General features: G+C 34.0%; 1 protein-coding gene across 11 annotated transcripts in view; it reads left to right on the top strand.

Annotated features, from left to right (window-relative positions):
* The window catches only part of mub (poly(rC)-binding protein mub), a 334826-nt gene that overhangs the window by 293393 nt on the left and 13556 nt on the right, over positions 1-27877 (top strand). For 10 of the 11 annotated variants that reach the window (XM_081748789.1, XM_081748786.1, XM_081748792.1 and 7 more), the window contains one exon: positions 8208-9904. The exons of the other annotated variant lie outside the window; for it this stretch is intronic. In XM_081748789.1, the coding sequence (XP_081604915.1) occupies positions 8208-8574 (367 nt within the window). In that variant the 3' untranslated portion in view covers positions 8575-9904. Of the gene's footprint in view, positions 1-8207; positions 9905-27877 lie in introns of those variants that run through there. 11 annotated transcript variants of the gene reach the window in all.

Genomic DNA, 27877 nt, shown 5'->3' on the forward strand with positions numbered 1-27877 from the left:
ATACAAGAAATAACTAATAATTTTCATTTTAATAAATTAAAACATCAAATATATATCTAAATAATCTGTATTTGAATATATATTTAAATAACTATTGTTCTAATTTCTAATTAGAATGGCTTTTAAAGTCGAAACATTACAGGGAATGTAATATTTTACTCTATTAGTTTAAGCAAGCAGGAATCCTTATTTTCGAAATACAAATCTAGTCAATATATTTAATTGAGAGCTAAGTTTGGCGTTGTTCGATCCTGCTGTATGTAATAATAATATGGCGAGTCCAGTCATCATTTGACAGGTTTAGGACGACTGCATCCTTGTAAACTTCCTATAATGATGCTTGTAACAAAGATCCGATAAAATGACACGTAAAGTACAGTAGTAACAAAGTCATGTTATTGGAATTTAAGAGAAACTCTCTCTCCTGCTGAGTAAAGCAATTGTGTAATGCTGGTAGAGATTTCCGCTGTTGAATCTACTGTATAGTACTGAAATTTGCGTCGGTCTTTATGAAATGCATTTCCAACGCAGATTTAATAATGAAGTCGGAATATATCCTTATTATTGAGAAAAACTGTGCCGAGAACACAAAGATTTTACATGCGTCTTTACATGTCTTTACAAGAATTAGAGAAAGTAGAATACGTAGAAAACTTCATCAAATTTTGTGTTTTAATGGATCACATAATCATTATCATAAAGGCGAATATCTCAGAAAAATGGTAATCATCGCAACTTTACTCCAATTAGTTATAAATAAAATTATTTGATATTATGTTGATAACACTCAACATTTTCCTTTAATTAACTCTTATATATTAAACTAAAATTGTCAAACCAAAACTAATTTAATTTTTAAATGCATCAAGTTTGTTGAAATGCAAAAAGTTTGTTAAAGTCGGTAGCTAAAATTAAGCTGGTAACATTCCTTCCGTAAGTCAAAATGCAGTAAATCTTTAAATATTCGATTTTTAAAACATGTTTGACATAGTCTTCTAGAAATCTGAACTTAAATGACTATCTGTGTTAATTAGCCCAGCATCGTTTCACTTATTTTATTTATTTTCTTTAGGGCAATGTACTTTCTTAATTTTTATTCTTTTCAGTTGTTATTAAATACTTTGTATCATTTGATGACAATGTTTAATATTATTTTAGTAAGCTAAAAAAAAAATTGTATCCACACCAAGGTGTACACTAGTACTTTCGTTTTAATGAGGACCACCGTTACAATATAATTTCCTTTTATATTGTATTAAAAATAAAAAAAAAACTATATTGGCAAATATTTCAAAGGTCGAAATTAAATTGGAGGGTGATGATATTCTATGGCTATAATCCAAAATATCAAATATACACAAAGTACTAGTGTGCATGTAAATCCATACAATCCTTACCTTCCTTTGAAACGAACATAATTGGCAATGCAGATCTTTTCCGGAGATAGTTTATTTTAAAGTAATTCGTTATATGTGGAGAATTTAATTACATATTTTGCGTACATATGGACAATACTTGTACATAAAACCCAGGGTACTTACTGGTAGGCAGGCAGTGACCTCTGCAGCACAAGGTGAAATTTCAAGTTGTGCTGTGTGTACTTGTTGTGGGTTATCAGGTGCATAAGCTTTTGCGGAGTATTTTTTGTCTTCTTTCTTTATAATTTTCACACTTCTTCATTCGCTCGTTTGCTGTAGTCCGTCGTTAGAGCAGTATCGTAGAAAGTATAGTTAAAATGTGAATGCTGACTTAATAATGTGCAATGTGAACAAGGTTCTTTGATGAATGTTTACATTATGTGTAGTTTGCTAATATCGTGTGTAACATACAGGATTGTCGCTTACGTTAAGTTGAAAATTTATATAAAACATTTGTTAATAGCCTTAAAGATAGAGAGAAAACAATTTCAGCAAACACCGGTGAAATCTATTAGTTGTACGTAATATGAGTCACGAGCTGGTTAAAAGAAAAAAAAATGTAGACTTCTTAAATGTCAGAACTCTAACTCTTGTTGGTTAATACATAATTCCCAGAAAACATCACGAATAGGTGATCAAAAGAAATAAAGTGCAGTTACGTTTTTCTTTTGTCGAAACAAATTTATTATAATTAATATGAATGTCTAAGTCACCCGTAGAGCGGTTGTTAGTGAATATCTGTTACCGTAGATAATACGAAGAGCCACATATTTTGATAAGTCATTGTTATATCGACCGAGACCGAGAGAGCCAACAGAAGATTCTAATCTTGTCTAGGAAGCTCGTGATTCAATCCTTCGTTAGCAGTCATAACTAACTCACGGTTTGATTTTTGTATAATCACACCAGGCTAATGCACGATTTAAAATTCCGTATTACGATCCTGTAAAGAAAGAAAATTTATATTTCTTAGACTCATCCCTTTGATATAAAGTAAAGTACTTCTGATTGTTGAAAGGATAGTTTTAATTTGGAAAGAACCAAGAGAAATACAAATAATGCAATGGATAAGCATTTTACCACTGAAAATAACCATGACGAGCTTTGATTCAAAGACTCAAATTTCACATAAACATTGCTTTCTACTGTGGTTTATATTTGTGAAGCGCTAATTAATTCATAGACATATAAGCAAATTAATATTATGTAAACAGTAAGTAAAATTACTCTAAAGAACTTGAGTTGGTTGAGAACGAACCCTGAAATATCAATTTAAGGACACAGTGTACTAATACTCCTTCGTGTTCCGATACGTTACCTTTGTCATGACAGTATGACACTATGACTAGAAAGACTTGAACCATTCCTATTTTATGATCTTAGGTGACGCGATGGAGAGAGAAAAAAGTTTTCCTATTCTCACTGCCAGCACCAGTTGTGGTTGGTTCAATGCGCAGACACCTGCATATATTTAACCACTTTGTGCTCATCAACCCATCATCGGTCTTTCTAAGTATAAGTACCCTTACTTGATGCACGGTGTTACATTCTGTTACAATGTTTGAACCATTTGATGCTTATAGTTCTTGGTCAGACGATCATTAGCAGTAACCATCGTCTGACCTTGAGAATGTTTTGTTATTGCGTTATTAAACTTTCCTTCATTCACCTCAGACAGACAGATAATGGACTAAGTAGGCTTTGGGATTTAAACTCGGTCGGATGTGAGGGGAAACTAATTCTAAAACGAATAATTTCACGACCTCCGCATTCCATGGTTTTCGCTGCTGGCATCGAGCATTCATATTAGTCACCAGAGGTTTGTGCGTATAACAGCATTTTAATTTAAAACACTAACTCGAAATGTGTATTGAGATCTACGGTAAGTCAGGTGGGTATCTTGTATGTAATGTAAGTCTGTTAATATTTCGGACGATCTTCTCCGGTAGCTACCTCTTACCTCGACAGTTACCCTTATTGCCTGTACGTGGACGTTCTTGTGAACAGGAACCACGACATAACTATATAAATGTGGTTATAGATGCATGAGGCGGGATGCAGCAGCATTTTCTCTCTGTTTTGAATTCCGATATATGTTTCCGTCTTATTATGTTGATCAGTGATCGCCAAACCGTCGATCGCGAGCTGCTGGTAGGTAGCTCACGGCGACTTTTCCGGCAGATCGCGTTAACGCTCCGGTTGGCTAACCTTGAAATGTAAGTTTATAGGCAATAAACAAATGTAAAATTTAAAGAGAAGAAAGCTGGCAGTTCTTTTAGTTGGTAGCTCACAATACGATTTAGAAACGGTTCGGTAGCTCAGAAGTTTCATAAGTTGGTCAACCACTGATGTAGATGTCCAGTTAATAATCCAAGTCACTTAGCAGTTACTTGAAACATTGTGTGTCTATTTTGTTGTCGAACACATATTGAATTCAGTAAATCATCTCCGTAGAATTAAGAAGAGAGAGAAAGATTTGACATTCTGGGTTGTAGTGAGAAAAACCTTAGTGGTGAGATGAGCAGAGATAATTGCATATATATTAAACATTCGGATAGAGAGGTCTTATTAATTTTAAAGGATTAAACTGTTCTGCGGGAGAAAAGGGGGCGGGATGATCTCAGTTGTCCTCCCTTGGCGTTCCTTTAACTTCGTTCTTAGTGCAGAGGGCATGGTGGCTCTGTGGTAAAGCGCTTACCTCTGGTGCATGGTGTCCTTGTTCGATCCCCGGCCAAGTTAGTTTGTGGTGGATAACATCGTGCTCGTGAGTTTCCTCGGGTACTCCCATTTCCTCCCACTCTCATTCCACTAATTGTTTCATCATTTACTTGCTTTATTATCGTCTCCCTTAGCCTAACAGGCATTATCGTGGGACGTTAAACTCAAAGATTTTATTTTCCATTTTCGTTTGTAGTGCGGTTCAGTGTCAGTGCAGAAATATTGTGTTGAGATTATTTTCTCTCTCTCTCTCTTTCTCGCGTTTTTACGCACGCACATTTGGAGTGAGGGATGTTTCCAAAGTTCTGGGAGCTCCTTTGTCGCAGAACAATACAAGGCTAATTTCTAATACTTCCATATACAAACAAAGCGTGACAATGTAGAGCGTTTATCTCTGATTCGATTCCATCTCGCGCCAAGTGGGCTTTGTGGTGGACGTACACCATGTGAGTGAGTTTTCTTGTGGTTACCCTACTTTCTTCATTCCATCATTTGTCATTCTCACGGTCTCCTTGTGAAACAGAGATATTCCATTTTCATGTATGTTTTAGCTTTTCTGCGTGTATACTTTTTTTTTTTTGTGTGTGTGTGTGTTTGTGTGTGTGTGTGTGTGTGTGTGTGTGTGTGTGTGTGTGTGTGTGTGTGTGTGTGTGTGTGTGTGTGTGTGTGTGTTAATTTTGAACATTTGTATCACGTGTTTAATTCTTACAAGGGAAGTATGAATGAGCTCATATCGAAACCTACCGTAAAATTTCACTCAGAGGAAGGAAGTCCCACAGAAAGACCACACAAAAAAGCAGCTGCGTTTTCGAAGTGGAATTAACCAAAATGACAGATTGAAATGTCGCGTATCCATGTCGACAATTGCACAATACATTCAGTACCACCCCTTGTAAACGACCTGTTAATAATAAAAAGTCAATAACAACAATGTGGGTACTTACTATATCTAAGGGGAAGTCGTACGGTAAGGTGAACCTTGACAGCAACCATCTTGAATTCAGGTCAAGTTTTGTAAATAGGAATAGAGCAGTATGATACATGATTTTGGGTTAGAATTTAAGCAGAAAAATAACGGTAGCAATAGTTTTAAGATACGTGCATTTGGTAAATTGTTACAGATATATTTATTGTGTATGTTTCCATGTGCACAACTCCCGAATGAAGCAGCTGTCCAAAAGTAAGTTGTCGCTGTTGAAATGTAACTCCTACTTGATACTTCCACAATACATTTCAATGAAGGACAAAAGAAGAGCAGAAATGAGACAGATCAGAGGAAAATTGCACATACAACATTTAATATAACGATTTTATCAGCGATTTTAGCTAAATTTTCGTATTATCTGGTCTATCTCCGCCCTTATTCAACCAATTTGGACCAAATTTGCAGACTAATCTCCTACAAGTACGTAGCTTTGCTCAACAACATTTGGAACAAATTGGGAAAATATAGAAGATGTTTCGTATATTTTTGTATTTTACAAATTGTTGGACAGCTGCTTCATTCTGGAGTTGTTCACAACACAATAAATATGCCTGTAACTTTTTACCAAATGCAGGTATCTTAAAACTATTGTTACCATTGTTTTTCTGCTTAAATTCTAGCCCAAAATCATGTATCATATTGCCCTATTCCTATTTACAAAACTTAACCTGAATTCATGATGACGGATTTCAAGATGGCTGCTGTCAAGGTTCACTTTACCGTACGACTTTCCCTTAGGTATAGTATGTACCCACATTGTTATTGACTTTCATTATTAGGGGTGGTACTGAGCGTATTGTGCAATTGTCGACATGGATACGCGACATTTCAATCTGCCATTTTGGTTAATTCCACTTCGAAAACGCAGCTGCTTTTTTGTGTGTGGTCTTTCTGTGGGACTTCCTTCATCTGAGTGAAATTTTACGGTAGGTTTCGATATGAGCTCATTCATACTTCCCTTGTTAGGTCGATCATTTTCTTTCTGTGGATAGAGGGTGTTAAATTATCTGAAATTGTTCAGTGATTGCAAGGAATGTATCGCGAGGTTACAGAATCTAAAGGTAAGATTTATCGTTATCAATTTAAATCGGGCAGAAACATCCCATAAAGACGATTAGCATAGTGGACGCCCCGGTACTGTAGAAAACTTCTTACAAGGTAACAAATGAATAACTAATCGTGAGACTAGTGCAAACGTAAGCGTCATGCCCTGCAGCCTCATGAAATTCTGTGCATTCACTTGAGAGTCGTAAGATTTCAGTTTACTGAGTATTTGGTCTATTTGAATCAGGACAGGAACTGCAAATATCCGAAACTTGGGCGTTCAAGAATTGTTATCTTGTTATAGGAACTTAATTTTGGCGACGAATAACAACAATTGAAAACGATCCCATACTTAATCCAGAAACAAGAAGTGTGTCAATATTGGCGCAGACTAAATAAATATCACCACTTGAAGTATACTTAGCTCTTTCTGTTGGGAAGAAAGTGAATACAATATTCTTAGATTGTAATGAGATGTTGGTGACTTACATACCAAAGGAAACTACACAATATTATATTGTAACTTTTCGTCCAATCCACTTTGACAAGCACTTATATATATATATATATATATATATATATATATATATATATATATATATATATATATATATATATATATATATATATATACGTTTCATGGTTATGCCGGTTAGGCTAAAGGAGACGGTGATGATGAGAGATGAATGAAATGGTGGAATGAAGACAGTGGGAAGAAATGGGAAAACCCGCGAGCTGGGATCGAACCAGGGACCCCAAGCACCGTAGGTGAACACTCTACCACTGAGCCACCGCGCCTCCTTAAGCACTTACCAAATACTGGACTTGGAATACTCTATAATTAAGCATTGCTGCAAAATGGTAATCTACAACCACATACTGCTCACCGAACGAAGTAAGTTTCGAAAAAACTGTTTTGGGAAGTGCTCCCATCCCCATCTTATTCGAATGATCTAACTTACTTCAATATTTTCCCAGGACTATGCATGTTGTGTGTGCAGAATGAGACAGTTCTGTAGACTAATGGGTAAGAGACTTGGAAGACTACCTTTTTAACATTGCTTGCGTGAAAGTAGTACACATATTGTCACACAACACAGAAAGAAATTAAATTATAGATATTTTTGCTAAGTGGTAAATAAATGGTAAAACATGTGGCGGGTTACTCAGATTGCTGACTTACAGTTTGATATGCGATATCTAGGTGGTCGTAACAAATCAAAATGGACTTACATAAGTTGTATGTATGTATGTATGTATGTATGTATAACCTGATCATGGATATTGCGTTTGACAATAGCAATAATTAAAGACGATTTATTAACATAATAATAAATAAAAAATTAAAAACTTAACCGAGAAATTTAGTATCTTGCATAATTTGTATCGTCAAGTTTCGTCCTCTTGTATATTTTCTTTTTCGACATACGTTCATTATTACAGGTCAGTTTATTTTCAGTCTTACACAGGATGTTTGGAGTTTTTTCTTCAAAAAGATACTTCAAAGATCCAACATTATTCAAAGCCTACTCTGTTAGATTGCCTTCAGAGTACAGTGAAGCAGTATTGACTTTATAAACTTATATATAAATAAAAAAAAATACTACTGAAAGTGACTATAGTATCAGTGATCAGATTTTATTTTCTTGTTCTTATATAAAAGAAAATGCAATCATAAAATGTGTCGTACTTATTTCACAGTCTTTGCGTGGGATTTTATCAATACATCAGAAGAAAAGATCTGCAAGTGCCAATTTTAGCGAAATCGAACATACGGAACATGTCCTTTATCCGCACCATAATCAATCCTTAAAAACCCTTCCTCAAATACCAAACACTTTCCACTTCACAACTGACAATCCTTTGAACCATTTTTAATTTATTCCAGTTTTATTATTTTCTCAACCATGAAACCTTTATATAAAAATTCCAGGATTAAATTTCCTTTGTGTTAATACGTTTTTGTAAAAAAAAAAGAAAAAGAAAAATGCCAGTGTTTTCATCCTTGCTAATTCCCAATTTCCCATCTTCTCTATTCCCAGCATTGAACTGCAGAAAGCTAACCTTGAGGCCCAAAAAAACCAAAACCCTTCTGGGGGAACAAGCTCCACTTCCGGTTCCGGCGGTAGCAGTGGTCAAAACACCTCCCCACTGGCCAGTGCCATTCCTCTTGCACAGCTGTTAGCTAAACCTGGTGCCCTCAACGCACTCTCCAGCCTCAGCAGCCTGAGCGCATTGGGGGGGCTGTCCGAGTTGCTGGGTGGTGGCTCAGCCCCCCCAGTGCAAACAACAGGGGTCCATCGCACCCACAAATCCTATACACCCAAGCTGCGAACCCCAGGGGGAGCTGCTACCAACAATAACGGTACCAAAATAAAGTCTGAGAGGAGTAAATTTGCTCCATATTAAGAACTTTTTTTTTTTTTTTTTTCAAAAGTTAATAATATCATAATTGTTTTCAGAAGTAAATACACAGAGTATTAGCGAGTACATTTTTGATTGGAAGGTTGTCTGATATCACTTAGATCAAAGTTTAGATTTGTCATGTAAGTAGCATAAACGATTTATGTTCATATTCCATAAGTGTAAATCAATCAGCACTTCATTTTGAGTCTTTTGGTCTCTTCTTTTACTGGACTGAATGCACAGGAGATGCATCTCTTTTTAAGAACATACTTGTAATGATATTGTTTCGAAGATAATGGAATGTCAGTACCTTACTCTTGCTTTCTTGAGAGAACCTAGTAGCGTGAGTGTGTGTGGATAGTGTGTTGGTGAAAGCCTACTTCATGTGATTACATGAAGATATTGTCATTATATAGTTACGGTTGATAGTGACTTTAATACGAAGCGTGCACTGTTAGGAGAAGAATATACATATATCAGTGAATGTTCAAATACAATTTATATTTAAACATATCAGCTATTATATTTCTTTTCTATTTCATTTTTCGTTTTCCTAGGATCCATCTTAAGTTGTTATACGTATATGTTGAACCATATAGTATAACTGAATGTAGATATTTTTATAAATCTTCTACAAATGAACGGAATTTTATACTGTAGGTCGCTTTCTTTTTTAAAAGAATTTATTTTGAGGTATGATATAATTATGTATCATTAGTAGTGAAATGTTATTTATTTTTTTTTTTTCAAAATCATGTATAAAAATTTATAACGATAGCATCATAAAATAGGCAATTATGTGCGATGATAAATAGAATGATTACATTTTTCAATAGGTAAGACTCCAATCATGTAATTCATATAGAAATTTCTTAAGCTCAAAGACAACTACAGGAGTAATTTTTTAATAATGAAAGCAGTTTATATTTAGACAATAACAATGAAATATCATGAGTATCGCATACGATTATATCATTTTGAGAATTGTGCTTTCTTATTCATGTAAGAGGATTGTATGTAGTAATTGTATATTATCTATTCTATTTAAGTCTTTTTTTTTTCTTTTTGTGTTTTCGTGTTGTTGTGTAGTCAGTATCTTTTTTATGTATTGACCTTTTTACGAATTTAACGTTTTCTTTACCTATTTTCCTATATCAGGTTTTCTCAAGAGAGAATTATTTCTTTGTCAGTATCTTGAATTTAAGGTATATATATAGAGAGAGATCAATAGATATATATATATATGTTCAATTTGTTAATATTGCGAAAGACTTGATGTATATGACATATTTTCTGTATGAAAAGTGAATCAATAGATCGTGTATGTGATTAATTATGCTTCTTAGTTATCAATTGCATAGATACCCTATAGAGAGTAATGGTTATTTGGATTACCTAATATACAAATATATAGATACATATTAAGATATTCAATATAAGTTGATTAGTTCTTATTTAAGATAGCTACAGTTAGATTTAGAAACAACAAACAATTTGACAGATGATAGCTTTAAGGATTTTGAGAAAGACAATTTTTTAACGACATAGATAAACGTGTAATTCTCAATAACTTCGGAGATAAGGCATATTTGGCGTGTAAAAGACAAAAGGCTGTATTTGTATTTATTGGCTATTTGAATGAAAAATAATTAAACTTACAAATAACATGAGCGAAAATGCACAATCTATAAATAATTTGAGGAAAAAAGGTAATAAATGGTTTGTTTTGACGAAAACCCATATTCCATTTTGAAAACAATTTTCCAACTACTTATAAAGATGTGTGGTACAGTCTACGAACACATGATTGGTTTTGCTGACTGACACCTATACATCTTACAACTATCATTTATCTGTTCTACTAAACAAACTACCACTATTACTGGTTATTTATTTTTGGTTACTGGAGAGGCTTCTGGGACTATGGTGGCTCAGTGGTAAAGCGCTCCCTCTGGCACGAGGGGTTCCTGGTTCAATTCCAGCTTCCGACACACACAGTCTCATCTTCACAGTCTCCCTTAGCCTCGATGCAATCGTTGGACATTAAACTTTAACAAACCAAAAAAAAAAAAAAAAGGAAAAAATGTGAAGAAGCTTTTGTACGTTACAAGATTTGTTAATCAGACAAAACTCCCGTGGAATTACTAAACGATCTTCAGTGTTTATCTCTAAATGTAAATCTCATAGTTTTTACATGATTGAAACAGCCAATCAGTACAAATGCCTATATTCGTTAAGACTCTACTCAAGTTGCTACATGTTTATAGAAACTTTTTTTTTTATTAATCATTTCTTCCAGCTGAGAAAATAACTACTATTGCTCGTAAAATATCTAGCAGCTTTTGATATATAAAATGGACTTGTCTTTGACATTTATATCCATTTCCACATTATTAGCACAAGAAAAGACGTTTCCTTTTCATGTTTACATATTTTGTAAGTATTTCACTTCCGTTATTAAGAAATCAAACAGATCGTAAAATTCTGAGTACCATTAACGTTCTTTTAGTTGTCTGCACTGATCTAGAATTCTTTTCGCGTATACTTGTTCTGCTTCAGTATATAAAGTTCTTAAGTTCTTCATACGAGATATTGCGAGAAAGGGAAAGATCTGATCACAGCACTAAAATCATAGAATCAGGGTGGACTATTTATCTTGATACGCCCTTGTATCTTTTAAACTGTTCGATGCAAATCGCCGAAATTTTGTACTGTGCAAATATCAAGAAGGATAAATTATTTGATATACTCTGTGATACAACCAGAGTAACAATGTTGCTAACCCAAAATAAAATTGTGTATATATTTTTTATTTTTTTTTAAATCGCTCTACGTCAGGTTATTGCATATTTTAAATCTGATTGTAAAACAAAACTTCACTTAAGCAGTGTAGCAAACTTAACCATATCTCCAGAACGATTCGAGGTATCGAATTGCTGTAAACAGCATTATGATCTTCACATCTATTGAGAGTTGCAATTGGATGAGGCACTTATCTAAGCAATTTTTGAAATAAAAACTTTTGGAAAAAGTCAAATTTTCAATATCTTGTATCTTCCTATTCATTCGAAATCCATGATATCATAACCCTACTATTAGACACTATTCACTTTGGATGTGCATTGCCCCGTCCTCTCATTTGTGTTATTACTGCTATAGACGAGACCAAGCTTTGGACGTTTATGATATTGTAGCACCCATTTACAACACTGAATAGCAAATGTGATAAGTTTTCGATTAACATACAGATTTTAAATATGTAATCATTTGACTATTTGAAAAAATATAACTTTGTTGAGCTGAAAACACTGTCAACCTTGTTGTATCACAGAATGCCAAACAACCTCCACCTGCTGATATTTGGATGATAAAAAACTTCAATGCTTTTTGTCTGTAAGTTTAAAAGTAGCAAGGGCGTATCGAGATAAACGGTTCCCTTGTATACAATGTAAATTGAACTATGTACCAAATATAGTGAAAGCGATCCGATGACAGCACTAAAAATCATAGGCGATATGAGTACTTTCACTGATCACCTCATCCAGTTGGGAGGGAAAGAAATGCGGTGAAAGTAAAATTAAATAGCAGCGCCCCTCTGGACGCTTCTTATCAACTTCTTTGTTAGAACTTGGTAAGTAATTAATTTTATTGTCATGATTACAGAAATATTTTTATTTGAAATATATAATATTTCAACATTTGCTTCACAAAATCATAAAAATACAATACACCTATGATGATTTATTATCTAAGAGTGCTGTTTTAACGATTAAAAAAAAAAAAAAGTATAGTGTCCCACAAAAGGCTTTCGAAACAATAAATAAAATAGGATATTTTTAAGTCACAAAGATGTTCAAAATATTACTGATGTTGATCTAATATGGGGTATGTTCAAAATGTCTCCATTGGCATCGGCATTGGAAGCAATCTGAATCTCCTCTCTCATGGCATCCAGCGTATGTGGTTTTGTGTCGTAGACAGTATTCTTTGGAGTTCCCCACAGAAAGAAGTCTAACGGCGTTAGATCGGGAGATCTGGGTGGATACTCAACACTTACTCGTCGGCCTGTCCATCTTTTGATAAATGTTTCATCCTAGTATTATGGCAGTACGCCGTCTTGTTGAAATAAAAAATCATCTGGTTGCTGTTGATGAACAGCTGGCACATTTTTTTCTAAACTTCTCATTGTAGTTCCTAAGAAAAAGAAAATCAAAATGGCCCGAGAAGTCTTTTTACAGACATACTATACCACAATGATAACCCAGGAAGATTAAATCATACGGAAAGAAAGAAAAATAATATTGCCAGCTCATTCTTCCATCAAATGAGGATTATCTCCTGCCCAGTGCACACAGTTGTTATGATTGATGGTTCCTTTCAATTTAAGTCAAATCACCTCATCAGACCAAACAATGAAATCAGTCAACTGTTCATTATTGTAAATCCATTCATAAAATTGGGGGCGTCTATCTGGATCGTCCTTACAGCGTGAAGCAACCTGGGAATATAAGGTTTCCACTTGGCTTGCTTTAAAATACGATGAACATTTGATTAGCTCACACATGATCACAAGAAATTTGGCGTATGGACTTCTGGGGAATCTTGTGACAATTTGTAACATGCTTCCACCGCTTTTTCGTCCGGATTCATACGACATAGCTAAGCTTTCATAAGCTTCGAAATATTCTTTCTGCTTTTTTCGTTGAAATGGCGAAAGAAAAGTACTGTTCGGTTTAAAACGTTTAAGAAATAAATAAATAAACGAACTGGGTTTTCATATCACTTAGCTACAATATGAGTTCGGAAATGAATATTTGTTAAAATTAAGCTCTTGTGTTGCTGTGTAAAAATTAATTTCCTGAACTGTGTAATCCCAATTTTCCGTTTCTTGGCAGCACTATACTTGATGAAAAGCTCCGTATGAACATACACAAAATCAGTTTATCAGCTTAGACAATCTGTAGAAGTTTCAGTATTTTAAAATGTATGAATTGTGAATTTGTTTCCTCTACACTGCGTTTATTATTATGCTTATTTGTGATATACAAAGATTGTTTATTATTTTGTGTCTGCGCTAGGAGTGGCCCTCCAGCTTAAGGGTTTGGGTAAGGCTAACAACCTCATCCTGTAATAAAAAAAAAAAAGAAAGAAAAGAAAAAGAAAAGCACTTGTTCAGAAATATTCACAAAAGCCTCGGACAAGGACTGATAACTTGGCACGACCTCAGCAAAAGAAAATGGTCATGAGATTTGGAACATGGAATATTAGAAGTTTTTATAGGGCAGGAGCGTTAAAATTAATAACGAGTGAGCTGAAGAAATACAGGATGGACCTAGTAGGAATTCAGGAAGTTAGGTGGGAAGGAAATGGATCTGTGAATTCCGCAAATTTTACGTTGTTTTACGGGGAAGGAAATAAAAATCACCAGTTAGGAACAGGGTTTTCGTTCACAAACTAATACTACCATCAATTAAACGGGTTGAATTTGTTACTGACAGACTTTCTTTTCTTACTCTTAAGGGACGGTGGTGTGATATTATTGTTTTAAATGTACATGCCCCAACTGAAGATAAGGATGATGATATAAAAGACAGTTTTTACGAAGAAGTGGAACGGATATTTGACCAACTCTCGCGATACCATATGAAAATTCTATTAGGGGATTTCAATGTGAAGGTAGGACGAGAGGACGAGGATATTTTCAAACCGATTATAGGGAATGAAAGTCTACATATGGAAAGTAATGAACAAGGTGTTAGACTCGTGAATATTGCAACATCCAAAAACCTAATCGTGAAGAGTACAAAATTCCCACATCGTAACGTTCATAAATACACTTGGACATCACCAGACGGAAAAACACATAATCAAATTGATCACGTTTTAGTAGATAGAAGAAGGCAATCTAGCATAATTGATGTCCGGTCGTTTAGAGGGGCTGATTGACACACTGATCACTACCTGGTAGCAGCGATAATACGAGAGAGATTATCGTTGAATAAAGGTAATATTCAATGTCCGAAAACAGAGAGATTCAATTTGAAGAAATTAGAAGAAAGCCAATTAAGAGAGGAATACCAGGTTAAAGTTTCGAATAGATTCTCGGCTTTAGAAAATTCGGAGTGCACTAGTGTTGAGGATACCTGGAATGAAATTAGAGATAACATTAAAATTTCAGCAAAAGAAAAGTTGGGACATGCGGAAATACGTAAGAACAAACCATGGTTCGACCAGGAGTGTAATAAACTAGCAGAGAAGAGAAAACAGGCAAAATTACGTTGGCTACAAAATCCGAATGAAATAACTACACAAAATTTCGCAGATATCAGGCGGTAAACTTCCAAAACTTTTAGAACAAAGAAACGCGATTTTCTGAAAGCTAAAATTAAGGAACTTGAAGATAATAGTAAAAGTAAAAAACATCCGGGACATGTATAAGGGGATCAGTGAATTTAAGAAAGGCTATCAACCTCATGCCTATATATTAAAGGAATCTGACGGTACAATTCTCACTGATACGGATAGCATCTTAAATAGATGGAAAGATTTCTTTGACGATTTGCTTAACACGCAACCAAAATCTAGTGTGCGTGGAGAAAAGGATATACACACCGCAGAACCGTATATTCCAGAACCCAACCGAATAGAAGTAGAAACCGCTATAAAGGAATTAAAGAAACACAAATCTCCGGGTGTAGATGAAATTTCGGCTGAATTAATTTTAGCTGGAGGCGAAAAATTGTGGAACAAGATACACAAACTCCTTCTCCTTATCTGCAACAAGGAAGAATTGCCACAAGAGTGGAAAGAATCAATCATTGTTCCAATTCACAAGAAAGGCGACAAAACTGACTGTAAGAATTATCGAGGCATTTCTCTTCTGTCAACATCCTATAAAATCCTTTCAAATATTCTATTAGGAAGATTGACCCCATACGCAGATGAAATTATTGGAGATTATCAGTATGGATTTAGACGAAATCGATCAACTATCGACCAAATATTTACTATTCGCCAAATACTCGAAAAAAAGTGGGAATACAATACCCCGGTACATCAACTATTCATTGATTTTAGAAAGGCGTACGACTCGGTTAGGAGAGAAACATTATACAACGTTCTTACAGAACTTGGAATACCGAGAAAGCTAATTAGATTAATTAAGATATGTTTAAATGAATCCCAAATTAAAGTCCGGGTAGGAAAATTTGTGTCCACGAGCTTACACATCGAAAATGGCCTGAAACAAGGAGATGCGTTGTCGCCATTATTTAACTTTGTTCTTGAATACGCTATAAGGAAAATCAAAGATAGCAACCAGGGCCTAGAGTTGAAGGGTATTCACCAGGTTATGGCATATGCTGATGATGTAAATTTAATAGGGGATGATAGGAGAACAATAGAAAGAAATGCAGAGATCTTATTAAACGCTTGCAGAGACATGGGTTTAGAAGTAAATGCAGATAAAACTAAATACATGGAAGTGCGTCGGGACCGTAATACGGCAAATTATGGATGCGTTAAAATATTAAATAATACTTTTGATAAAGTGGATAGTTTCATATATCTAGGATCAATGTTAACATACGAAAATCATATTCACGAAGAAATTAAATGTCGACTGAAAGCAGGGAATTAGTGTTACTATTCGGTTCAAAATCTCTCATTATCGCGAATTCTGTCGAGGAATTTGAAGCTTAAAATATACAAAATGATAATCACGCCTGTTGTTCTGTATGGTTGCGAAACATGGTCGCTTACTCTGAGGGAAGAGCATAAACTGAAAGTATTTGAGAACAAAATCCTGAGACGAATATTCTGACCCAAGAGAAACGGGAATGGGGAATGGCGGAAACTTCATAACGAGGAACTACATAATTTATACGGTTTATCCAACATTGTTAGGGTCGTCAAGTCTAGGAGACACAGATGGGCAGGTCATGTAGCTAGAATGGAAGAAAGTAGAAACGCTTTCAAAGTCTCGACTGGAAGACAAATCGGAAAACGACCATTAGGAAGACCTAGGAGCAGATGGGAGGACAAGATTAAGATGGATCTCGCAGAGATTGGAATACAAAGTAGAAACTGGATGCAGTTAGCTAAGGATAGAAGTCAGTGGAGAGCTTTTGTGAACGCGGCATTGAACCTCCGGGTTCCATAGGCCATAGAGTAAGTAAGTTAGTTTAGTCTGCGTTAAAAAGTAAAGTAAGTAATAAAGGTTTTCCTTCGCTAGGAAAGTAGTATACAAAACTTAAATTGTTATGCAAATTTAAATTTGCGTAGCATTTTGCTATACAAAACAAAACCTTATATTGGCCGTGAAAGTAAATTAAGGAATAGTAGCTCTCATTAAGTCTAGATAGCTTCCGAAGACGGAAAAAAGTAATTTTGGAACTGAATATTCCCAGAACTACCAGCCGTACACGTGAGGCTTCTGTTCCAACCTTAGACTTAATATTGTGTTGTATACAAAGAATTTTCTGAAAAATGTAATGAATGTTTGAAAATACCAAGAAGCAATAATATATTTGTAGTAATATATATATATATATATATATATATATATATATATATATATATATATATAAACCAAAGTTGACGGACGAGTTGCAGAAAAATACATGATTGCGTAGTGTGAAGAATAATAGCTTACTATTTTCAATATTATTATTATATTTAATTGGTGGAATCAGTTAAACTTTATTCAGTCAAATGATGATTTCATTGTGTAACCTATCCTAGCTATTTTAGAATGGAAAAGTATGTAGCCAAAAGACCGGAAATATAATAGCAGAACTCGCAGGAGAAGAGCAAAGCATCGCAGTAACTCAGTACTAAGGTTCTCTTTGTAATATATAAAACTCCTCGTTCACTGCTAGTGCGTACCATGTAAGTATTTTGATGAATAAACATCGTATACGAGAGTTCTCTTGTATTTTTCTCGTTTTCACTCGATTCAGAATGCTTCAGCCTTTTTTAAAAAAGAAATTAATTTGAAAGATTCTCACACGTGTTTCAAATTCTATCCATTTAACTTCAGAAATGAAAATGAAATTTTGAGTTTTACGTCCCACGGTCATGCCGGTTAGGCTAAAGGAGACGTCAATTTAACTTCAGAAGGTGTAGAAATGTATGTTCGCATATGTTATCTATCAAATCGTGCGGTTAAATTTATCGTCTCTAAATACAGAAATTTACCAATTTGTGTTCGTGAACAGAAACAGAATAGCATATACAACCGTAATAAAGGAAGATAATTCCTTATGTAAGTTGACGTTTTCAATTGAATCTTAAAGCAGACAAAACTGATGGATTTTGAGTTTGATTTCTGAGGAAAGCACGAAAACATAGGGTAACCTGAAGTGGTTGTTTGAATCTAGTACAGAATCGTGTACAGAAATTAAAAGAAATGTCCAAGTTCAATATTCCATGTTTGAACCTTTAAGTCGCTGATAAATGAATGATGATATATGGTAGGATGAAATCGAGAGAAATTACAGAATACCTTCGTATGAATTGTTCCTTCACTACAATAGTCACATGTCATGATTTAAAATCGAACGATATTTTTTACACCCCAGATAAGAGCGCTTTAGCACTGAATGACCGTAAAATTGCAGCTGAAATTCGTAGGTCATTGTCTCCAAAATAAATACTCCGCCATTGTATAAGGTTATACCTTTTAAGAAACTCCCGTGCATTGCATTTCAATGATTCTGATTTACACGTATATAAACAGGTGTCAAGTCGGTAAGATAAGAAATGCCTTTTCAGCTTCACGGGTAGTAGTTTTGGCGACACTCAGCTTTAACTTCAATTTTTATTTATTTATTTATTTATTTATTTATTTGTTTATGTTTATTTATTTATTTATTTGGAAGGAGGACCTCTCTTTCTTTAAGAAAGCCAACGATATTCGACATGTGTTTGCTTAGGGGTCAATCCATATGAAGTGATAAAAATATATACTATATACCATTGCAGTCGAAAAGTTCCCGGAATGTTGCAACTCTTTATTCCCACAATATAAATACACATTTGCTTAATCGCTTTCAAAGTAGGCATCTTCGGAACACACATACTTAACTGCACTGCTCCTTGCCATTGCTGGAAACATAGACAAAGTCCTCTTTTGATATCTTGGATAGTTCAGCATCACGTTGGTTTTGATCGTCTTCTATAGTGGCGAAACGGGTACCTTTAAGACTAGTTTTTACTTAAAGCACTATCACTGAAAACTTATTTTAAGGCTATCAGTCTTTGAACCAGATTTTCCCCAATTTGCACATGAACTTCATGCTTGCGCATTGTGCTAATTGAGCGCCATCCTTAAGGTGAAAATTACTCCCCAAGTTTAGTATCAAAATTTAACATATTCCACATTTTAGAGCTGAAGTTTATAATGAAGGAGTGACATATCAAATATGATTTTTTACTATTATAATACATATGGCATTATACATAGTATAACTAACATGTGCTTGGTACAATGTGCATATTTTTACAACTTAAAATTTCGTAATTTTTGAAAAGTGAAGTGAAACAGAATATATATCTGTATATGACAAAATTATAGTGAAAGTTTCGACTGAACAAAGTTACGAATTTTTGAAAACTGGAAAATTAACATGAATTTGAGCCTTAACCAAATTAGAAAGAAGAACTTCAAGATGTACAATGGACGTATTTCAATTGCTATTTCTACATACACACACATATAACAGGAATCCTTTTGAAATAAAAAGGAATCCATTGCTTATCAACGAAAGAGTAAATAATAATGTCCGTTTTCGAACTTTTCTGAAACACCATGAAATGGTATAATCTTGTTCCTTTGACTCGCATGTAAGTTTTAAATGTAGTTTCAAGTGCTTAGATATGAATAACAATTCCTTATAGTGTTACGAGAAAATAGATAATACCTTTTAATATTTTATTTGTAGAAATCGAAAAAATTTTCTCTACACTGAGAATTTGATTTCCTGTCGTTGTTTGCAAGCTGACAGTGATTACTTCACAATTTGTTGTGCCTCCTCCATCTCGGATATTCTTGCTATGACAAGAGACATGATATGACAGTCAACTTCTAGCCCAAAATCTACTTTCTGGCTGCATTTATAATAATAATAATAATAATAATATTACTACTACTATTACTGTTACTACTACTACTACTTCTCTTTGATCCGAAAATATATGTCTGAGAAAGTCTGGCTCAATTAGACTTTCTCATAGATAATAGAAGTTGAAAGCTACGATATTGGCATTATACGAATGTATTTAATCCTAAACGCACAACATAAATTTTATCGTAATTTCAATAACATAGCTCTGTTCGTTTCACATACTCGATTGTGTCGTAGTACGTCTACTAGGTACTGGATTTTAGAAGCTTATTTATTCATATTTAGTCAGCTATTGAATTCTCAGTTTGAGGAATTATTCATAATATAGTATATTTGTTTGAAATTTTGTTTAAGTCATATTAAAATATGTACTATACTTACATGAATACACATTAAAATACATGTGTGAGAGTAGTTAACATTAGACACTGTCAGGTTTTGCTTCAAATTGTAGAGAAAAATACAAACGAAATGTATTAATCGGTACAAAGTGGTGGTCTTCAGCAATATTTTAAGAAGCAGTTTTCTCAAAAAAAATTTAAAAATATAATTTGGAAAGAACTAGTCAACTACCTGTAGCAAAATTATGTTCGAAAATAGGTTCTTTATTTCTTCTCCTTTTTAAAAGAAATAAAAAGCTGAGCACCTTCCAAGTAGATAAAATGTTACCTGGATATTTTTCACTACAAAAGTCATTTAGAGCAGTAGTTCTACTAAGCACAGGTGGGGACATGTTGACTCAGCGGCAGAGCATTCATCTCTGGTGCGAGAAGTTCCTGGTTCGCTCACAAGCCATATGAGTCTGTGTCCGAGAGTTTTCTGGAGGCACACCCATTTCCCCAATGATCTATCATTCACTTACATTAATCATGCGTCTTCTTCAGCTTACACGACATAAACGCACGTAAAACTAGTGTTCATTTCTGTAAGTACAAGTTGCATTAGAAAATATCTGACACTTGCATATTGTTTTGAATTCTCGTGATTTCCTTACGGACTGCTTTCTATCGGTATTCCAAGGGACAGAAAACGTCATTTCTATCCTTGTTCTTTGACCCATAATAAGTCTTTTCTTTTAATTTTATGTTCTTTAGTTCGCATAAAGAAGCCTGATTTATTACTCGAAATATCGTCACTTCCATCCGAAAATATATCTGTGAGAAAGTCTGGTTCAATTAGACTTTCTCATAGATAAAAAGAGTGTTTGTTTATTTTTAACAATTATTGAGAGAAATCATTTTCATAATTTTTAAATTGATTAATACTAGGGACTGTGCAAAGAGATTCTTCTTAGCAGTTTGTTTAAATTCGAAAACAGATTTAGTATTCAAATGCAGTATGATCTATAAATGATTCATCAGGTTTGCAATAGATGTATTAGAAAAACATATAAACACATACAATAACGAATAATACATGAAAATATATAGAAACTCGAAGTTTCATATATATATATATATATATATATATATATATATATATATATATATATATATATATACTGTTACAAATGTTCACTGTTATTTCCTTTCGCCACATGACATACATCTATGCACTGGTCCAGTTCGGCTCAACACATGCTGTAGCATATCACTACTAATGGTTGTAATGCGATCTTGGAGTTTACCCAAAGTTGTTAGTAGTGGAAACACACACGCTTTGTCGTGTATGGTTGCAAACTGTCTACGGAATGCACACTGTATGGTAACAACGGGAAAACAATTCTTATATTCCAAAACACAGAGTGTTTTCTGCAGCGTAGATTCCATTTTGGAAAGTAGGTTTGCGGTGTCATCTGTCGTCACAAATCAAGATTACAAATATGAGAAATTAAACTTTCAAATGTTGTCTTTCCTGTAATCATTAGCACAAACGTGGTGTATTAATAGTTTTTTACATGTTTCATTTTAAATTCGGTGAATCATTTATAATCATCCTGTACAAAAGTTATATTTCTAAAATGTAAAGTCATCTTTATGCTGCAAGATATCTAAGGTAGTGACCTTAAGAGTATTTACTCATTTTTATGGTTACCTACTATGTAAAATATTATTTTGAACATATTTTTTAAGGCTTAGATTACGTCTACTCCTTTTCTTTAATTCTGTGATTCTTTCTTATCTTTCAACATGAATTTAAGAACAAACACTGAAATGTTCTTGTTACGAATATTTCTGTGAAAACTAATCTATTTTCCGTGTGTGGAATGAATATCATGTGGAAAGAATGATATTCGAAGAACCAGTTAATTTCTTGAACGGAATTTTGTTACTGTAATATTATTGTAAGAAAAGAAAAAAAAATCCATGCACTATGTGGATACCTCATATAAAATTTTAATACTAGAGAACAAAACCGTGCGAGCTTTAATATAAATATTTAAGAGAAAAAACACATCAATCTGCTGCAGAAATATTTTGTGATAACTCATCTTTAATAATAATATAATTGTGTGCGAGTGTAAACATAAGATTTTCGCATAAACCCTAGACTCACCAAATTTTGTACACAGATTTTCACCAGATCTAATCGTGTACGAAGTATTTTTTCGATTTTTGCTTCATGATTAGGGGATTGCGAAGTCGTCAAAATTTCTAGGTGTTTCTAAGAACGCTTGCTTGTATGCAACTAACACTAGATTTTTGTTATGTGGTTTTGCGTAACAGCAGAGGATAAATGCCCAAGCAATGAAATTAACACGTGGTAAAGACGGGTGCTTCCAGCTAGCGAAGAATAAATTCAATACACACTATCCATGCGTTCTTATTATTGCTATATTTGATTTCCAACTAAATGGCCGATGTAGATTCCTTTAAAACTGGGAAAGAGGCAGAAAAAGATTGGAAACAAATGTTGGCATTGTATAAGTAGTCATTGATCTTCGAATAACGTATGTCCGAAATAATTGATATACTACGCCATTTGTTTGTTCACTGTTGTATCAACGACAAGTTACCTATTTGCTAATTTTTTTCCTTGTCATTTATTGAGAATAGGAGTAGTGATGTGATTTCACAGAGCATCCAGTTTGAAATAAGTCCTAGATCGTATTTTGTAAAGAAAAGGATAAGAGTTGAGAGCATAAAACAATAAAAGAACAGGAGCTGTGGGCATGTTACTTTCAGCCAGGGAAGATAACTTCGTTACTACGTAGTGTTCATTTATTTTCCATTGAAAATAATGTCTGTAACTCTTACCTTTCTTACTTAATAATCCAATATTGTAGGGCACTGATTCATAAGTTTTTATATTGCCGCCAGAAAGGAATTGCTGAGTAAACTTTCGAGGTTCACATAAGTGCCCATTCGTCTTATCACAGGAAGGTATTGTAAAATTCTCTCAGTTTATGTACGGTAGAGCAATTATCGTACTCGAGAGATTGGACTTTCCCATCACCTTTTATTATAAAAGATCCTCTTAAATACAGAAATATATTACAATAAGTAGTTTCCTCTAATATTTTAGGTAAGAAAGTGGAAGGAATCCAATGATCAAGCGTCGTAGGGCTTTTGTAGGTGAGGTTACTCTCTGACCAGACGTCGTGAGAGGGGATGAGTTTGTGTGATTAGGTGTGTCTCGGTGACCGGGCGTCGTAGGGCTTTTAGGAAGGGTATTTCTCAATTGACCAAGCGTCGTGAGAGAGTAAGGTGTTCCCAACGGTCAGGCGCCTTAGGGCTTTTGGTTGTTTGATCAACCTGTGGAGATTGATGCTTCTTGAGGCGTGCTGATGACTTTTATCCTAAAATGTCGGCTACCTTCGGTGATCTCCGCCTTGCCGACTGCTGGCGATTGTGGGCAACTCCTCTTCGGTTGGCGATTGTGGGCGACTCTTCTTCGGTACTGTCGTCTGCGCTGTATTTGTTTACTGCCAATACGTGTAGTACACACATGGTTACAGCATGATGTGAAGACATGCGGAACCTTACAATATACTTCAGAAGAGAAATTCAAATTAAATAAATGTTTGTGAAGTAATCATCTCACTTTAAATTTTGATCCCTGCGTATTTTGGATCCTTTAACTTCCAAACTTTCGGCTCTCGTGGAGCCTTGTTTATGGAAGATAAAAATAGGCGTAAAAGAAATCGAAATATCAACTAGATATAAAGAATTGACTCGTCGGAAAAGAGTAGTGAAGACTTACCTTATTACTTACTTGTTACTAATCAAATGGTGGTGTGGCATGCTGTGAAATAGCGTGTCAAGCTCTTTTGTGCGGGAAGGGAAGTTCGGTAAATTATACCTTGACGTCTTTATTGTATCAATTCTCATTCCTTGTACAACCAACCCTTATCTATGCTAACTTCTTGATATTTTAGGACAATAAACAAATTTTGAAAGACCAGTCTGTTTCATTTGGCTCAAAATCAACAACAAAAACATTAGTATGGATTGGGAGCCTTCCCTTTGCTCACAAAAGAACGCACAACTCAGCTTCGCCTTTCACAGCATACCACACCGGCACTTGACGAACGACAAAGTGTATCTTTATTGCTGTTCCTCGGTGAGGCAATTACTTTATATTTCGTTAGTGGTTTCATTACTCGTACTCCCGTTTTTATACTCCGTTAATCGAAGCCCCAGGGAAGAGCCGAATGCTTGAAAGTGTAAAAGTTTATGTGGAATCAGATTTTAAAATAAATGATCTGTTAAAATTCCTGAGCGTGTTATCTCTATAGTTTATTTGGGAAGTAACAGAATTACTCAAAATTTACTGACCAGAAGGTTCCGGAATTTACATGTAAGTATTATTAAGTTGCAGCTACGTAAATATAATTTTCATTTATAAAAGTTCTCAAAAAACTTTTGAGCTAGCAGAAGTTCCTTGATTGGAACGATTTGGATCTTTTATTTTGTAAAATTGAAGCTAAAATTAAAATAACAAATAGTTTCAGGAAAAGGATATGTCCTTCCAAGTTATGTTTTTTCCTTTTCCTCCAAAGTTGTAAAATATATGCAAATTTAAAATAAGATATTACATACGTTAATTTTTTAAATTTTATTTTTGCTGTTAATAAGGAAAAGAAATGAAACTGTAATTGTAACATTGTACACCGACCAATTTTTCATTTTTTGTTTACCTGTATAGACGTTTTATCTTTGTACACATTTATTTCTGTGTTCCGAAGTTATTGATTAATCCCTTGTAATATTCATCATATATTAATCAAGGTCTAATACGTTACATATTCTCTTATCTGCTGTTCTAAAATCAGATTGTTCGTACCAGTGGCTAGAATTAAGAGGTTCTTTTATATTTATATAATATACTAGATGCAGTGAGCATTGTCACAATTACTGTATTAGTCAGATTTTTATCGTTTCGTGATTTTAGAAGATTTGGTCTAGCTGTAAGTTACGTAGGTAAACATTTTAAAACATTGTTGCTTTTCTTTTAGGAATTATATCATATTGGAAATTGAGATGATTAGAAATTAACATTTTTATAAGAAAACAAAATCGTTTCAGAAGGAGGGAGAGAACTCAAACGTGAATTTGAATTGATTCTTGCAGTAGTCTTGAGCTGTATTTTTCAAAGTGGAACAAAGAATACTTACCAAAAGTTCTAGTATTATACCTTTGCTTCAACTAAGTTTTTGCATTGAACAAGTAATGATAAGAGAACTGGAAGTTAGCAATATTTCATGGTTGAATGATTATTGGAATATCACTGCTGTGTAACGGTTATTCTGACATAATCGTTGTGATTGATTCAGCTATGGAGATTGATTTTTGCCTGCTTTACTTTAATAGTACAGTAATGTATGTATCTTCAAGTAATTATGAACCGATGGAGAATGGACTTTTTTTTTTTTTTTTCATAAATCCGAGTATAATTCAAATCTTCGATTGTTCATTGTAAACGATGCTTAAATATTTACGAATAGGCGCTGAGATCAGACGACTGGAGTAGAGAACATGCGTATTCTTTGAGATATACGCGAATCTGCGTACCATTGTTTGAAGAAGGCCAATGTGTATCCTGCCATGTGAGCAACATTACCTTGCTGGAAAATATTTTATCTTTCTCGTGCGTTGTTGTGCTATAAAAGGAAAAATTACTCGGGGTAGATTGCGAAACTGATTGTATCGTTTAAAAACGTGATAAATATCACTGACTAACTTACGCTAGCGATCCAGCTATACTTTTACTCCACAGTCGCGAGGTTCGTGATTCAAAGATGGTGGTCGGCCATCCCGACTGGCTTTTGCGTTTTTCGTCAGGTATACAAGGCGAATGCCAAGAAGGTACCTTTAAATATAGGCCATGTCTTACTTTTACATTTCATTGAGGTTATTGTTGATGGTAAATGATTCCAGTATAAGTTGGATTCTCAGACTTTATATGACGTTTATCCACCATACGCTGATCTGGTCATGTTTATCTGATGTGTTCCATGAATGGAGTTTTAACATACTTTTATACTCAGTTGTGGTATCAAACAAAGCATATCTTCTATGCACTTTTACAAGCTTAAATATTATACTTACAACTGTGAGTAGAAAGTTTAAAGACCAGTAGATGACTATGATTTGTCAATAGGAGTATGTGTTGTTCATTTACATATCACACGTCAAAACAGTAATCATGAAAACAAAGAAAACTGTAATCGGTAATTGTAATAATGTAGAAAAGAAAAGGTACGGAAGTTTGGGCTTAGTGATAGCAAAAAGAACAACGTTAGCGAGGAAGATTAATGAGTGAACTGCATGTACAATACCGTGTTATCATAACCGACATTGAACAAATCAAAAGTAAAGATGCTTAAAAGCAATATTTTGCCTATTGTACCATATAGATGCGAACATTGGACGTTAAATTGCAGAGATAATCAAAAGTTGGTGGTTTTCTGAAGTAGTCTTGAGAAAGATATTCGGTATAATGAGAAATAAACAGAGAAAATTGCATACTGTAAAATTGCACAATATGTAACACGTTAGTACATTTAACACAAACATCTACAATAAATTGACAGATAGGTAGGACGTATTACCCACATGGAAATTTGCTAGTTTTCTATATATTCACGTGCACAAATGTTGGAAATTTCATTCAAAAGGGTGAGAGGAGTTTTGCTATCGTAGCTTCTATCTTTCGATTTCTTTTACATAAGGATATGATAATAGAAGCCTATGCTTGAAAAAAAAAATTCTAATAACGCTTTTTCTACTAATCTGAAGATGTAGAGTTCAACGGAACTATTGTTAAACATGTCCCGTCCATAAGGTCGCGAGAAAAATTACATCAAAGTTGAGATATAAATTTATTTATATTTAAAATATTGATAGGGTATTTTTTCTTCCTTAAATAATGTGTAAGAACTAAGCACATTCTCTTCATAGTTTAATGCCTTTAAATGCACTTACGATAACTAAGAAATACTTAGCAAAAAGTAATTAAACAATAACGGGAAAAGTTGGCGAGACAGTGCAGCTAAATTTCATACAGGTAAATATAAACATGTGTTTATATGCGTAGAATTATGCTCAATTATTATTTTTATTTATTTATTTATTTATTCTGATAGCTTTAAACTGCATAATTATCTTAAATATGTTAAAATTCCTAAGGCTAGTAATGACGGTACTTCTTGTAACTTTGTGGTAAATAGTATTACAAAAGGAGAATGAACAAGAAGAGGTGATAGTAAGTAAATACAAGGAGCTGGAAATCAAAAATGTACATTTGATGTTGAGTCTTATACATAGTTTATGTACACCATTCTGGTCAGTTTGGTGTAATATTTGTAATACGATATATTAAAAAAAAAAAAAAAGAAAGAAAGAAAAAGAAAAAAGAAAAAAAAAAGAAAATTCTTTGTAATCAATAGTATCTGAGATATAAGCAAAGATTTATGTCCCAATTTTGAGAATTTTTCCTCATGACCCCATAGACAGATATCTTTAGTAATAGTTCCATTGGATTCCATGACTTCAAAATAGTATTAATAACGGTAGAAATGTATCCAAACGTGGACACTTCTAAGGTTGGCATGACCGATAGTTCTTTAGTATATGTATTTTTTTTCTTGCCTTCATCAAATAAATATGAATATAACATTCACGTGTAGGAATTCTGCAATACCTTGAAGCAGAAAGGAATCGAAGAGGAGAGGAATTTTTTTTTTTTTTTTAAGTTGAACGTACAGTCCGCAGCAAAAAACCTGCAACGTGAGCATA

Source organism: Thermobia domestica, chromosome 2 (assembly GCF_964235325.1).
Source record: "Thermobia domestica chromosome 2, izTheDome1.hap1.1, whole genome shotgun sequence".
NCBI lineage: Eukaryota > Metazoa > Arthropoda > Insecta > Zygentoma > Lepismatidae > Thermobia > Thermobia domestica.